Consider the following 14,048-nt stretch of genomic DNA (forward strand, 5'->3'; position numbering starts at 1 on the left):
CAAGCGAGCCAGAGCAGAAAGAGGAGGAAGGCTGTCTCATGTATGTCGAAAGCATTGCCGATAAGGCTTCATTTACAAGTTAATACATGTAGCAAGCTCGGAGATGGGTCGTTTCTTGAGATGATCTAGGAACTCCCAAGCGACGATCCTCCTGACAACTACCCGAGATTAAGATCACTGGAACCGCCAAAAGATACATCTTAATGCCGGGTTCCCATAACTCCATCATCAATGTACATCGCTTCCTGGACCTCAGATTGTTCAACCCGAGGCATAGAAAAGAGACTTTATGAATATGTGGGACTTTGAATAGAAAGAAAAGGCTGATCACCAACATCCCGGCCTCGAGCAAAATAAACTGCATAAAAACTGCTCGCGCAGTACTGGTGGTGTGAAGCATAGGAGACCCTCTGCTAGAGCGGTTGAAGCTGTGTCTCACCCAGCGCCGATCCCGGGCTCGGCTCTGTCCTTTTCTTTGTGGCTGGCTCAGATAGATTTTGACCCTTATATAAAATTTATTGGTTTTTTTCTTTTAATTTGGCTGAATCAGTTTTTACCTATAACAGTGGGAAACAGTCAAGGCATTGCATTTGGATCAGAACTTCGAAAAAACGTTTCTCATGATAATCTGTTAGACCATCAAGTAATTACATATCTAGGGGAATCCCTGCCTACAAGGGAAAAAAAGTGGTCTGAAACAGAATATATTTTGTCTGCTTTTAATTTTGTCTCCAATACATAATTTATAAAGCCACAAAAACTAGTAAAGTAAGACTTTCCTATGAGGCTTTTCATTTATAAGAAATTGAGTTTAAAAAATGAGATAATTAGGAAAATTAAGGTTAAAAATATTGATTCCATATAAGAGAGAGACACACATATCTACTCAGGAAATCCTGCTGTAAGAAATTACCAAAGCCAGATTACCAGACACATCTGCAAAAAGATTAAATCAATCCACCTTGGAACCACTCTTTCTCAAGGAGCTGGGAACTTTCAAATAATGTCCTTCCAAATAATTCTAAATTCCTACTAGGTCAAGTAGTTCAAGTTTCTGGCTCGAAGTCAAGCTTTCAATCAGTTCTCGGCCCTTTTTTCTTCCTGCTTCGGTGGACATAGCCTTCTGCCAGAGCTTCAGCAGCAATCCTCCTTGGAAAGAAACACATGACATTGTCAAATTAGCATGGAGCGCATGCAGCTCACAGCGTACCAGGGACCAAGTGCCTGTCTGGCAACGAGCACTCGACACTCTCCTGGGGACAGAGAGATGTAGACAAAGCTGGAGCTTGCTGATGGGGTGATAATTGCCTACAAATGTGCAGGGAGACGCAGACCATTCATTCAGCTCAGGATCCTTTGTATTGACAGACAATGGGGCTTGTTCCCTTGTCACCAGTGCTGCAGGTCGAAATGATTGAAGACTTATGGGAAGGTCTTTGTCTGCTCTGGCACACAGCTCTGTGGTTTATGGAGCAGTAGCCTGGGAGTTATAATCAGGCCTGTCTTCGTTTTCATTCTAAAACAAAGAGTGTTCACTTTCTGCCAGCTAAGACCTCAAGCTAAAAAAGCAAATGATCCTAATACTTTTGTCCAGGTGCTAAGCAGTGGCTCTCTAGGACATGCGGCTTGGCCAACCCAGCCTAGCATTAGCACTGGTTTGCAGGATAGTCACTACTTACTCCTCATCCCACTCAGTGCTCATCTTTAGAGTCGATAGAGGGGAAATCGGAGTCTAAAAAAGTCTAGTGGAAAACTAAGAAGACTTTATTCTCTTCCTGTTCTGCCTTTGGGTAAAAAGTTGATCTGACAGTCCTTGAGTAGGGAAGCTTTAGAAGCAGCACAACACTCTCAATACAGTTCCTGCTGGACTATCAAGGCAACTAATACGAAAATAAAGAGTAATCAAAGTCTGAATCAAGAAATCAAGTCTCACTATGGGTTGGACAGGGTCCCATCCTAGGAGGTAGTAAGACCTTCTATCTGCTGTTGAAGTTTGCAGTACCAGTAGAGAACCCTGTTCTAAATACAGGATGTATTTAAAAGCATCTACAAAACCAGTATATTTTGTCACCTGTGTTTTGTAACATTAGGATAGGGTCTTTCAAGACCCCACTGAGGCTGTGGATTTAGATGAAGTCAAATTTATTTTAAAGCTTCTTTTTCTGATCTGCAAATCAGTTACCAGGCTGAATTAGCTGGCATTTAATTCTCAGCTGAATTCAAAGCTCATTCCTTAGAGCAAAGTCAGGGAAACCTCTCCCCTGTAAAGCAAGGGATTTCAGCTATGGAATTCATTATGGCTGCATCTGCATGAAACTTATCTCTCTCTTTCCTTCAATTTACAGTGTTCAACATCCATACATCCTTCCCTCTCTCCCTGCAGTGCTGTCCTCACCTGATGTGCTACCCTGGTGCTCTCATCCCTCCTTCCTGTCCTTCTGGTCATGCTTTTCCTTGCTGTGCTCCTCTCCCGTCCTGGAGGTATGTCAAGAAACCCTGAACTGTGTCATAGGCTGCCAAGCAGGCAATAGATCTGTTTAGACCCTTATTCAGATTCCAAAAAATAATGCAATGTGAAAAAAGTGAGAGAAGCACTCTGTGATGGGAGGATGCTCTTTGGTAGCACTGAATAGCTTTATTTCACATCTTTTTCAGCTCTAAATACAACTGGTGAGAGAATTTTCAGTGAAATGTACAGATAGAAGAGGATCATAGATGCCATGCTAATTTTTCAGTGTATTTTTTACATTCTATTTTAATTTAAAGATTAAAAATAACTTTGCTTCATAAAGGTCAAACAAAAATAGCCAACCCAGAAGTATCTAGGAAAGAACTGAATCCTCAGGAGAGTGTAATTCTGAGATGCACCACTGGATGGTGATGCACGACTTATTTTGCTGAATACGATGAAGTCAGCATTGACTACGGATAGTTTTGCTGGGACAGATCTCTGCTAAATCAAAGACCAAGAGAAAACCAAAAACTGAAACCAGAACACTTGTGGACACAAAAACTGTTGCTCATGATAATTTACTTTTTGTTTGCTTGGTTGGTTGGTTTTGTTCAACTGGTATAATAATTTCATTTACAGTTTTAATAGTTTCAGAGTCAACTAGTGAAACAAAAAAAAGTCTCTGTCTTTAAAGTTCCTATGAAAACTGGGAAAAGAAAGACTAAGATCATCTGCTCCCAAAATGTTGTTTTTGGTTTTTTTTTGTTTTTTGGTGGTTTTTTTTTTTGTTTTGTTTTTTTTTTGTTTTGTTTTTTTTTCCCCTCACTGAAATCTCTCATATTGTCAGTGTTATCCCACCAGCATATCCCACCCACAAATGGTGTGTTGTTTGCTTATGGTTGTATTTTTAATTATTTTACTGTTACTCTTTAAGATGTGTTTATAATACTTTATATCAAACATTCACTATATTCATATGGAGAAAGGTATGTAGAGAGAACAAGATATAAAATATTATGCACAACAGACATCTGTTGTTATATAGATATGACATACATATCTAGGTCAGGTTCATACCTGTTAATTTATTTACTTTGTGAAGAACTCTCAGTGACACCAGGACCTTATTTTGCTCTGGACTGAAGTCACTAATGGATGGGGGAACATCCCCTTCAACAAGCATCTTCTGGGGCAGGAAGACCTGGAAGTGGTTTGTGGTCTGTAAGTCTGTACTGAAGTGTGTGGCGGCAATGAAATCTACAGCATTAGCCCAGTCTTCACCAAAATTTGCTTCTGGATCAGAGAGATATTTTAAGCTGAAAGAGAAGAAAATAAAAAATGCGGCAGATAACTGAACTCTTCTGTAGAATACACTAGTTGATAATTTATCCCAAAGGTTTTTGTTCAGTATAAAATCCTGAGTGGCCTCAGTGCCGCAGTGACTTGAAGCCTCCCTTAAGTGCTTTATTCCTAATTTCTCTTGGCAAGCCTGCCTCTGCCCAGATTAAGCACAGCTCCTGAATCAGGCCTTGGCTCCCAGAAGGGAACCAGCATCTCGTTGTAAGCCCAGAGCCTGACTGGTCATCACAGTTTGGGCAGGCATCTCTCACTGGTCATCCCACACTCTGTGAGAGAGGGAGGAAGAGCAGAGCCTAAAGAGTAGATGCCTAAGGTACAAAGCCTCATGCAGACTTTGTTAGGATACCATCCTTCCAAAGAGGCGTGGAGGTGGAAAGATCCTCCATGGACACCGCTCTATTCCCCTTACCTGTCCTGGAATTTGGGGAGTGCGTAAGCAATGGAGGAGGTGTGTGCCTTCCACATGAGGCCAAGGGCATCATCCAGTTTGAAGGAGGAGAGGCTGGCAGAACTCACAGCTTTGTGTTCTGTAGATAACAGATACTGCAGCAACAGGGAGCAAAAAGGGCAGAGAATGAGAGGGGTGGTTTAAACCCAATTATTATTTTTTTTATATAAGCACATACCTTGCAAAATAATAAGCTAAAGGAAATTGCATTTGAATAGTTAGTGGTAGTTGCTGTTCTTTGACTTCAACATTGCAAGGGTTTTATCCACATAATTTTGGTATTTAGTTACAAAAATTCAGTGGACTTTTGTATCTGAGTGCAATGGAAGATTCAGTACTGAAATAGGGGACTGCTTGAAAACTTGTCTATACTCTTTTGACCACAACTTTCTGAAGATTTTCAGAAAAATAAGAAAATTATCTTTGTTATCATTATGGTTATTTGAGGAGTAGATATTTTACAATAGCTTCTGAAACATGATGCATGGGAAAAATTATCTTATGAAGACAAATCCAGTCTTACTCTTATAACATCTACTTTCAGACACAAGGGGACTTACAGTTTAACATTCCTGCATTTGACTATCAATAAAAAATGTTGACTGCAGTAGTCTAGCTATAAAAAATATCTATTAAATCTACAAAGTAAGAAATATTGTTATTTTTGGGATTAGAGAACAGCTGAGTGAGGAGGTAAGAGAATATCTACTTGCATGAATGGGTATACTTCTGAATGATGTTTCAGCATTTTCAAGTTTTTAGATGTTTAAAGAAATAAATGAATCCTAAAAAACCAACCAAAGGCCACTTCTTAAGGGTAATTTTGCACAGGCTTATTTTGCATTGTTAACATAGGCAGTATTGGAAGAATTCAAATAAAATTGAATGCAAAACAGTGTCTTGGAACAGAGGCCAAAATATTGAACTGTCTCAAAGAAAGAAAAAATTTCCATAACTTTTAAAAATCCTGTCCTACTTATCTCTAACTCACTGTGTGTTATGCTTTCCATTTTTTCCTGCTTATTGTTTTTATATGAAGCTGCTCTTGAAAGCAAACTAAGCTCTCTGAATTTTAAAAATTACAGTAATAATAGTTTTTAAAGCTAATATTTTGGTATAATTTCTAAAAATATTTTAAGAAAATATTTACTTCAAAGAAGGCCTTCCAGTCATCCATGAGCTTGGGCATGCGAGACCAGCAGTCTTTAACGCTGTAACAGAAATCATCTTTTTGCTCCTCTGGTGGCAATATTTCTATCTCATATGGCAGCTGCCCAAAGAGACCAGCCTCCACTGCCCCCAGAAAGGGTATAATGGACAGATAGTAATTCATACCTGTAACAACAATTAAAAGGCAGCAGGTGTTAATCACAAGCAAATGAAAAATTCCCACATAAGACAATGAACTCTCTCCCACACCAAATGCAACTGTTTCAAATTGCCACAAATACAACTGTGTTCAGCAGTGGAATATATGTATTGAAATGTAATAAAGATGACACTTGTATTGATTTAGATATGATTTGTAGTGTTCATTTATGCATTCATTGTCATTTAGGAGCCTTGTATGAGCTTCCACTGTGTTTTACTTTGCAGGAAAGGAAAAAAGCTAATGGAAAAAAGTTAGACTTTTGTAGGCTGTCATGGACAGGACAAGAAAAGTCTCTCAAATATTAATTGCAAACTAAGTATAGAAAGACTAAGGGGTATTCCCACAAGTATTGTTGCTATTAAAAATCCCTCTTCTATGTACCCTAGACCTATGAGAAAGGAAAATGTGATATTTTACTGGAAAATAATAATTTTGCTTCTAAAAAATATTTCACTCACTGAAAATTGCTTGGATATTACCTCAGTTTATCCATTTAGATTTATTTTATTATGATGGCTTTCTTTGGTCTGATCCGTATGTTGGAGCAGTCAGACCCAGAATGTAGGAAACGCAGGCTCAGTTCTCACTGGTGTCAAATCTTGTCCCCAGTGAGAGAGCCCACAGGGCTATTTGATATCCCTCTCTTGAAAGGAGGATCTGAAGTTCTCCTCTTAATTGTGTTCCCTTTGCAGAAATGAAGTTTAATAGTCTTGAGTTAAGAAAAGCCTGGGAATCTGTTGTTCTCCCTCTTGGGTGGGCACCTCTGAGCTGTTCAAAGGAAGACATTTGCTCATACTTGGTCTCAGGGCCAGGGACTGCACTGATATTTTGTACAAAATCCCAGCAGTGAGGACCAAAGTCATCAAAACCTGAACACCTACCATTTATCCATGTTCTCCTAATGAGAAGCCATTGCTCCACCTTAGGGGAGAAGATCACAAAACAAAGTTCACGAAGAAGGAGTGTGTGTGTTGGCTGTAGTTCAGCAGGAACTGGGTCTGCACACCTTAGAAGCAGGAATACTGAAGGAACTCAGTGTTTTGCTCTAAGCATGAGATGATAAAAAAAGGATGGAGCAGAATGGAGCAGCTGTGGTCATGGTCTGTCGAAATCAATGCAGATATGAAACAAAGGATGGAGCAACACAGCGATCTTGTGGCTATGCTCCACTGAAAACGTGCAGCTAGCAGGAACTAAGCCCAAGGAATGAACCAGACAGTAAGCAGAAGCTGGCTTTTGCTTCATTAGCTTGAAAATACATCTTGCTTTTCACACTCTACGTATACTAATGACTCAAGCACCACATCAACATGAAATGTCACCAACTGTAACTTAACCTTTGTTCTTCCCTCAAAGGAAGCAATATAAATCTGGCTAAAGTGGAGAGGGAGGTCAGAGAGGATTCCATCATAACTTCTGGGATCAGTCAACAGGCTGAACTTGTCTTCTTCCCCCAAAGGGATGCCTATTGGGCAAGAATCTCATTCTGTGCAAGCTAAATTATTATCTCTAGCTAGCTTTAATTGGTGATTAGAATTGGTCAATATATTGATTCAAATTCATTTTTGCAATCTGTTACTATCAACAGCAATCTCTGAACCTTAACCTGTCACAGTGTTCAACTATCAGTGTGTTTGTTAATAAACTTATTCAGTACACTGTTTAGTGTGAGTCCTTCAAGGGCACTAAGGGAGGAGTGGCCAGAAGCAGATAACATACTTTACAAAACTGGAAATATCTACCAACTCCAAGTGGGAACATGGTTGATGTGTGACCCTAAACAGGTTGGTCAAACCATGCTCCGATAGAGTGGACTGTTTGGTGGGGTCCCCATAATGGGGCACTGACAGGCTGGTCAGGAATAAGGGTTTCAGCTTCCCTAGGGGTGCTGATTGAACAAAAATAAAGGGTTATATATAAAGAGAAACCCCTTGTCTCATGTGACACACCTCCTAAATGTGAACCTGGTTGGATTCAGGAGGAAATGTATGGCCAGTCAGAAGAGCAAAGGAAAACTCTCAAGTGATGAGAAGACAGTGTTTCACTGAGACTCATTGCTGAACTGGCTCTTGCTTCTTGTTCACTGCTTTCATGAGAAGCATTGAAACCTTGATCTCACATCACAAAATGTTTATATTATTTTAAGTGTTCTTGCCTATATTATATATTTGCACCTGCTTGGGTGACTTAGAAGGCATAAAACAATGCAGGACAGGGTACACTGAATATTATTCTAGGCAAAGAGACAGATGTTCTTAAGCAGGTAGTAACCCATACATATGAAGTATATTAAATGTGAGTTTCTGGTTTAAACTCATTCCTGGTTTCATGTGACTACTTGTGCAAGAGAGGGCTGCTCTGAAGGTCAGCTGAAAGCATTCATATCCTCAGAACACTAAGAGATGTTTCCATTCAGTCTCAAAGACTCTTTGCATGTTCTTGCTTCAATAGGGTAAATCAAAGCTGAGTTTATATATTTTCTGAAGGCAACAAAATGGATATCAAGCAAACATGCAATATTTAGAAGTAAATGAAGAGCAGGAATTCAAACACTGAGAAAGTAAAAGTGGTAGATTCTATTCCAGGGAGGTCCTCTGCTTGCAAAGGGCTATGCAGTGACTCTTGTTACTTGACACTGTGTGGGACACCATCCCACAGAGCACTAGTGCTATCTAAACACAGAGAGGGAAAACCAAAGCTGAAGTGAGTATCACAGTCAGTTTTACCCTAGATTTACATTTTAATTTTTATCTATGCTTATGTCTTTGTTCACTTGAAGATATATACATTTAACTGCTGATTCACAGCCAGAAGCTTAATCCAAATGGCCACTGAATGAAAAACATTCCTCTGACAGGGAAGAGAGAGAGCTGCTTGCTCAAACCTACTGACAGGTCTGTGGAAAAGGGGAACTTACAACAGGACATCCAGGAAGCTGAGGGAGCAAGGGACAGAAGTGATGGAGGGAAAATATGCTATGGGAGAAAGAACCAAGGATGGTATAAGAACCACAAAGATTCCTGCTTGACATTTTCTCACAAAATTTTAGTTTGAAGTACAAGCATCTAAACTGAAGAAATCTGCTCTGGACTAATTGTAAACTACAAATATCTACAAACATCTATACCTATCATAGTGTTTCCCACACATTTTCACATGAATATTTGCAGTAGAAATATTTTTAAGGCTGCAAACTTGGGTTTTTTTTTTTTCTTCTTCCTCAAGTAAGTATTCAAAATCAATTAACTTTCATTTACCTACTCACACTTAGGTCTTGCTGCAAGTTTGTGAGGGAGAATTACATAGCACTGAAATGATAATGTAATAGAGAAGTCTAAGGGGAAAAAATATTTTCAGATGGCCCTCTAGGACACTAATTTATTTTGGAGAAGAACAGTGTGACACCATATACTTACAGGACCACCAGCTTCTTACAGATTGGCACAGGAGCTCTCCATTTTCATAGCCACAGGAAGTCACACCAGAAGGATCTGCTAACCTACCTGAATGAAGCAAATGAAATAATACAACAAATACTTCTCAAACTTCTCACACAAGAAATCCCACTGAGATGAAAAAAAATATAAAGGAATAAAGTATGCAGACTTTTGGTTAGAGAAGCAAAACAATTACTGTTGCTTTGCTTCATAAACTAATGTCCTAGAGTAGTTGAGTTTCTCAGTGCATAATAATTTGATTATGTTTTACATTTTGAGCTATCCCTCACTGTAAATGTATTCTGTGAATTTACTGAACTGTTTCAAATCAGGACATCACAGTGTTTTTAGTGAGATATAAAAATACAGTCATACAGACATGAACACATGCACAGCTGAAGCATCATTTCTAACAGATGTAGGGCTGCTAGTTCAGCAGAGCTGCTTAAGAAGCAAAATAGCAGAAACTAAATGTACTAGTAATTGTCTCACCTAATTGGGTTGTGTGATACAGAATCACTTCCAGCTTAATCATGGAGACAAACGTGGCCTTACTGTGAAGCTAAGCATGCAAACATTGTTGTAACTAATTAGCAAAGTTTGCAAGCATCTGTGCTGTAGAAAACATGCAAGACATTTCACAATTATTCATGACAGAATATTTTACTTTAAGCATGCAGCATGAAGAAATAGCCTAAGTCCTAAAAGAATACCATATGTGTACATGAAGTGTTGTCATGCAGAGTGTCAGGAAGCCTGCTTTAAGTGCATGACTTGCAATTACCATGGCCTTGTGCAATGACTTGAGCTATTCCAGAAGCTCCCAAACTCTGCCCTGCAGAGCACTTGCTCTCTGACGAGTCAGCTGAATAATGGCAGTGTCATTTCTGTCAGATTAGAACTAAACCTCATTAGCAAACCAAATTTTCTGATACTTCCACTCAAGAAGAAGAGATGATCACGAACAATGTGCATACAAATTATCCTAATTATTCTCCCTAGCTGACTGGGTAGAGCTTGTGCTTTGGGGCATGCTAGCTACTCAAACCTGTATCCTTCAGTAGCCAAGCACTGAGAACATGAACTTGCAATAATGAGGGTTGCAGTTCAACCCATTTTTTAAAAAATTAAGATTATATTTTTTAATATTTAAAGAAAGATTAATTTTTTCAAGATTTTACTTCAACAGACTGTCAAAAAACAGGCAGCAATAGATCACTGGTGTGCAAAGAGGATAAATGGGAAGGATAAAGGCTAAGAAGAAAAAGACAAAATGTTGCAAAAGAATTGTACATGAGGTTTACCAAATATTGTTAGCCTTGATGTTTCAGGAAAATGAAGATTTCCCAGTCAGTATCAGTATAATTATAAGATATGTAGAAATTGGAGCTGGAAGCATTAACTGCACTTACAGGTCTCCACACCATTTTTGTTGTCTCTGCTTCCTCCTATTCCTTGTGCTTAACACAGTTGTTATTTCAGTCTTCAGGTCTACCCAAGCTAGTCTGTATTGACAGTGCCTTCCAGCTGTGCTATTGATAATTATGTGCAACCTCATCAGCAAGATTTCTCCACTTGTTTTTGTGGAAATGTTGTTACTGAAAGTGCTAAATGTAGTTATTCTCAACTTGCTGATGAAGAATTCCTAGCACATCCTCCACTTAGCCTAGACTTCTTTTAGCAACAATTATCACTAAATTCTCCTTCAGGTGTTCATTTACCAGATTTGCAGTTCCCATATCTTGTAAAGTACAATTTAAAAACTCTTATTCTAAGCTTTGCTTTTATAAAGGGAGTAAATGCATTTCTGAACTTTGAAAAAAAAAAAAAAAACCCCAACATTTGTATGATGAAAGATATCAGATTAGCCTGACACAATTTACCTTTGATTCACATAACCTGTGCTTTATCCTTTTTTCTATCTGGCTGCATGTCATTAAATAGTCTTTCCTCTATACTTATTCTAATGTCTTGTTTACTGCTGATATAAGACAAATAAATATATAAGACAAATAAATATATCTCCTTTTTTCTTCTTAAGTACAGGCACAACCTTTCCTGCTCTTCAGACATACAATAACATGTGAATCTTTCTTAAAGTTCTTGATCCTGGATTTTTTACTTCTGTATGTGAAGTGGGCATAGAGCCTATCCTGTTTCCTCAGTTTCTGTAGGTAGGATTCTCAGTCTAGCTTCACCTCCCAAGTGACAATTTCTGCTTCCATAATCTCATTCCTAGCAGCTATGCTGTCTCAAGATCCTTGTCTCTGATGTAAATTTAGGCAAATTACTGATTTCATTTTATGTCCCTGAGTGGATTATCACAAATCTTTGTACCACTCTTGTTAAGTAACAGCTTCGCTTGTTCTTCATGGTTTATACAGAACCATATTTTTACATATCCATAAAAATATTCTCTCAGAAACATAACTTTCAGGACCAGACAGAACAGTTAATTCAACAAATTTTGTAATATTTTCAAAGTTCTGTTGTCTTGCACCATGAATTCAAATCCTGCTTTTGTTTGCCCAAGCTTATTATGTTGATATACAAATGCTTCAGTCATTCCTCACTAATCTATCCCACCACCTATCTGGATTAGGTTTAGCCCTTGCTAACCTCACTATGGCGTGCACCAGAACTATGTTATTCTTTGTCCCTTATCCATTTGTCCTTCAAATGCTCACTTTTTTTTACTGTAAAACTACTTCCAGCTATGTGATATTTCTCCTTTTACTATTTTCTTAACCTTCTGGTCATGTAAATTTAAAAATATATCTCCTTTGTCTGTCAGTCCTATGACACTTTAGCAGGTGACAGGACATCTTTACCTGTCTATGCAACAGGGGCAAATCTTCCCCTCACAAACTATGTCCCTTGTCTCTACTTGGAAACTGTCACTGCAACAAGGTACATCCTCGCTTTGTGGAGGATGTGTGTACTCCACAACTCCTCCTTTCCAGTAGGTCACCACTCAACTGTAGCTGCTGCATCCAGTCATCCTTGCCTCTGCTGCACATTGGGTCAATTCTCCTGCTGTACCAGCCATCCGTTTTATCTGTTCTTCTTTTTTGCATACATAAAGAAGGGAAAGAGGAAAAAGCTTGCCTAAACGCCAACCAAATTCTTTTTGTTGCTATCTGTTTGCCAGCTAGTTTCCTGCTTGGATTTTGCTTACTAACTTGTTTTTCTCATTTTGACTTAGGAGTAAATTTTCCATTAGGTGTGACTAAATGCTGGCAGCCTTCCTCCACCACCAGGTGCAGGACCTCTGTCTTCTCTCAAACCTATAGTGTCACCCAAACCACTGCCACATGCAACTACAGGTTGCATCCAATAAAGAAAACAATAGGCAGACAGATGCATTTGTTTACCCCTGATAAGATATTGCAGCCTTAGCCTTAAGGAACCTTTCACATGTGTTTCTTTGTCTGCTCCCCTGGCAGGAACAACAAGCAAACCAGAATGACTGCCCTAGACAATAACCAGCTTTTAGGGGATAAATCCTTAAAATCTGGACATAATTTAAAACAAAACAAAACAAAATAACTAAAAAAACCCCACAAACAACCAAACAAAAAAAAAAAACCCAACAGAAAAAACTTTGATTTTTTGTAAAAAGCATATTTAGAAAATAAGGAGGCTTCTAAACTGATCATGAAGAATAAATGGAAATAAGTTCTTAGAGGGAGACGTAGACTTTTAAATATATGTCCTACAAATTAAACTCAAACCACCTCTAGAAGCTCTAGAACATCAACAAAAATAAAAGCCTTTTAGTTAACAATTTAAGAGCATCATTGTAGAATGCATGCCCTGAAATCTGTCTACATAAACTGAAGCAACTGGGAATGCCTTTCTAAAGATTTTTAGTTAGCTGAAATATTGCCCATCTATACCACAAATCTGGATTCTAACTTCTTCCTATAAGGAATTTTAATAGCTATTTCTCAGCAAGGTAAGGGTGTTCACTCAGCATTTCTTTTTCAAATTGGCAGCTCTGTCAAAGTTTACACTGTCTGAGGCTATACTGTGCTTGTGAGGCAGAAACTTTGGAAAGGAAGCCTCTAAGCAGGTCTGGTAAGCACTTTGCTAAGCCAGTACCTTATGGAAATAATTCATACCTGTACGAAATTGCCACCCATGCTGCACTGGTAATCCCCAGAGAATATTGCCACTGTTTTGGGATCCAAAGGCATCAAAATATTTGGCCGAAGCACTTAGCAAGCTCTTATACACTCCCAGTCGATCTTGATAGTTCCAAGCACTGATGACAATTTTGTTGTCCTTTACTGGGAAATCCAGCAGGTTTTCAGGGGCCAGGTGCCACAGAGGGGGATAGACATCTTCTCCAGTGACATCGTTTTCACTCTGCGCTGCAGCAGTCACAGGACTCAGGGTAAGAGTCACTACAAGAAGAGCATGTATGCCAAAGTGGAGCCACATGGTGAAGGCTTGTGACCCAGGTGATTGTGGCTGCAGGGTTTTTATCGGTAAAGGTGAGGGCTGGACCAAAAGGCTGACTCAGACACACAAGTCTTTGTCTCCCTTCCCTTTCCTAGCCATGATCCTGACGTGGAGCTGGCAGACTAGCAGCTGTGAGTAATGCTCTGTCCTCTCTGTGGGATCTAGGGAGCACCAACAGATGTTTAAGAGGAATCAATCTAATCAGAAAACGTCCAATGTCCGTGACATATGTACACACTTCCAAATGGTTGAGGTGCTACAATATTGATTGTACAGTTGCACTGTAAAATTTTCTCTGTGTGTGTGTTCCTTACTAGCTGTCAGCTTCCCTTCCCCAGCCCAATTCCTTTGGGTAAAGAAGGGACAGCCAATGGCAGAGATTTCACCTCAACACATGCACAGGCTATAGGTGAGGTATTCTGAGGAGGATTCCAGGCACTAACAAAAGAGCAGCAGTGACATGCTGCTGGTGCTGCCATTGTCAGCTTTGTATTTTGGCCTTGGGACAACTGT

General features: G+C 39.2%; 1 protein-coding gene across 1 annotated transcript; it reads right to left on the bottom strand.

Moving 5' to 3' along the window:
• Positions 1-1,021: 1,021 nt before the first annotated feature.
• Positions 1,022-13,514, bottom strand: C3H6orf58 (chromosome 3 C6orf58 homolog). The gene is made up of 6 exons (XM_053974487.1): positions 13,193-13,514; positions 9,048-9,134; positions 5,410-5,594; positions 4,221-4,354; positions 3,530-3,768; positions 1,022-1,149 (listed from the first exon to the last, which is right to left on the bottom strand). Exons 1-6 carry the CDS (start codon positions 13,512-13,514, stop codon positions 1,022-1,024), a joined length of 1,095 nt encoding a protein of 364 aa, XP_053830462.1.
• Positions 13,515-14,048: the final 534 nt, after the last annotated feature.

This window comes from Vidua macroura, chromosome 3, assembly GCF_024509145.1.
Source record: "Vidua macroura isolate BioBank_ID:100142 chromosome 3, ASM2450914v1, whole genome shotgun sequence".
Lineage (NCBI taxonomy): Eukaryota > Metazoa > Chordata > Aves > Passeriformes > Viduidae > Vidua > Vidua macroura.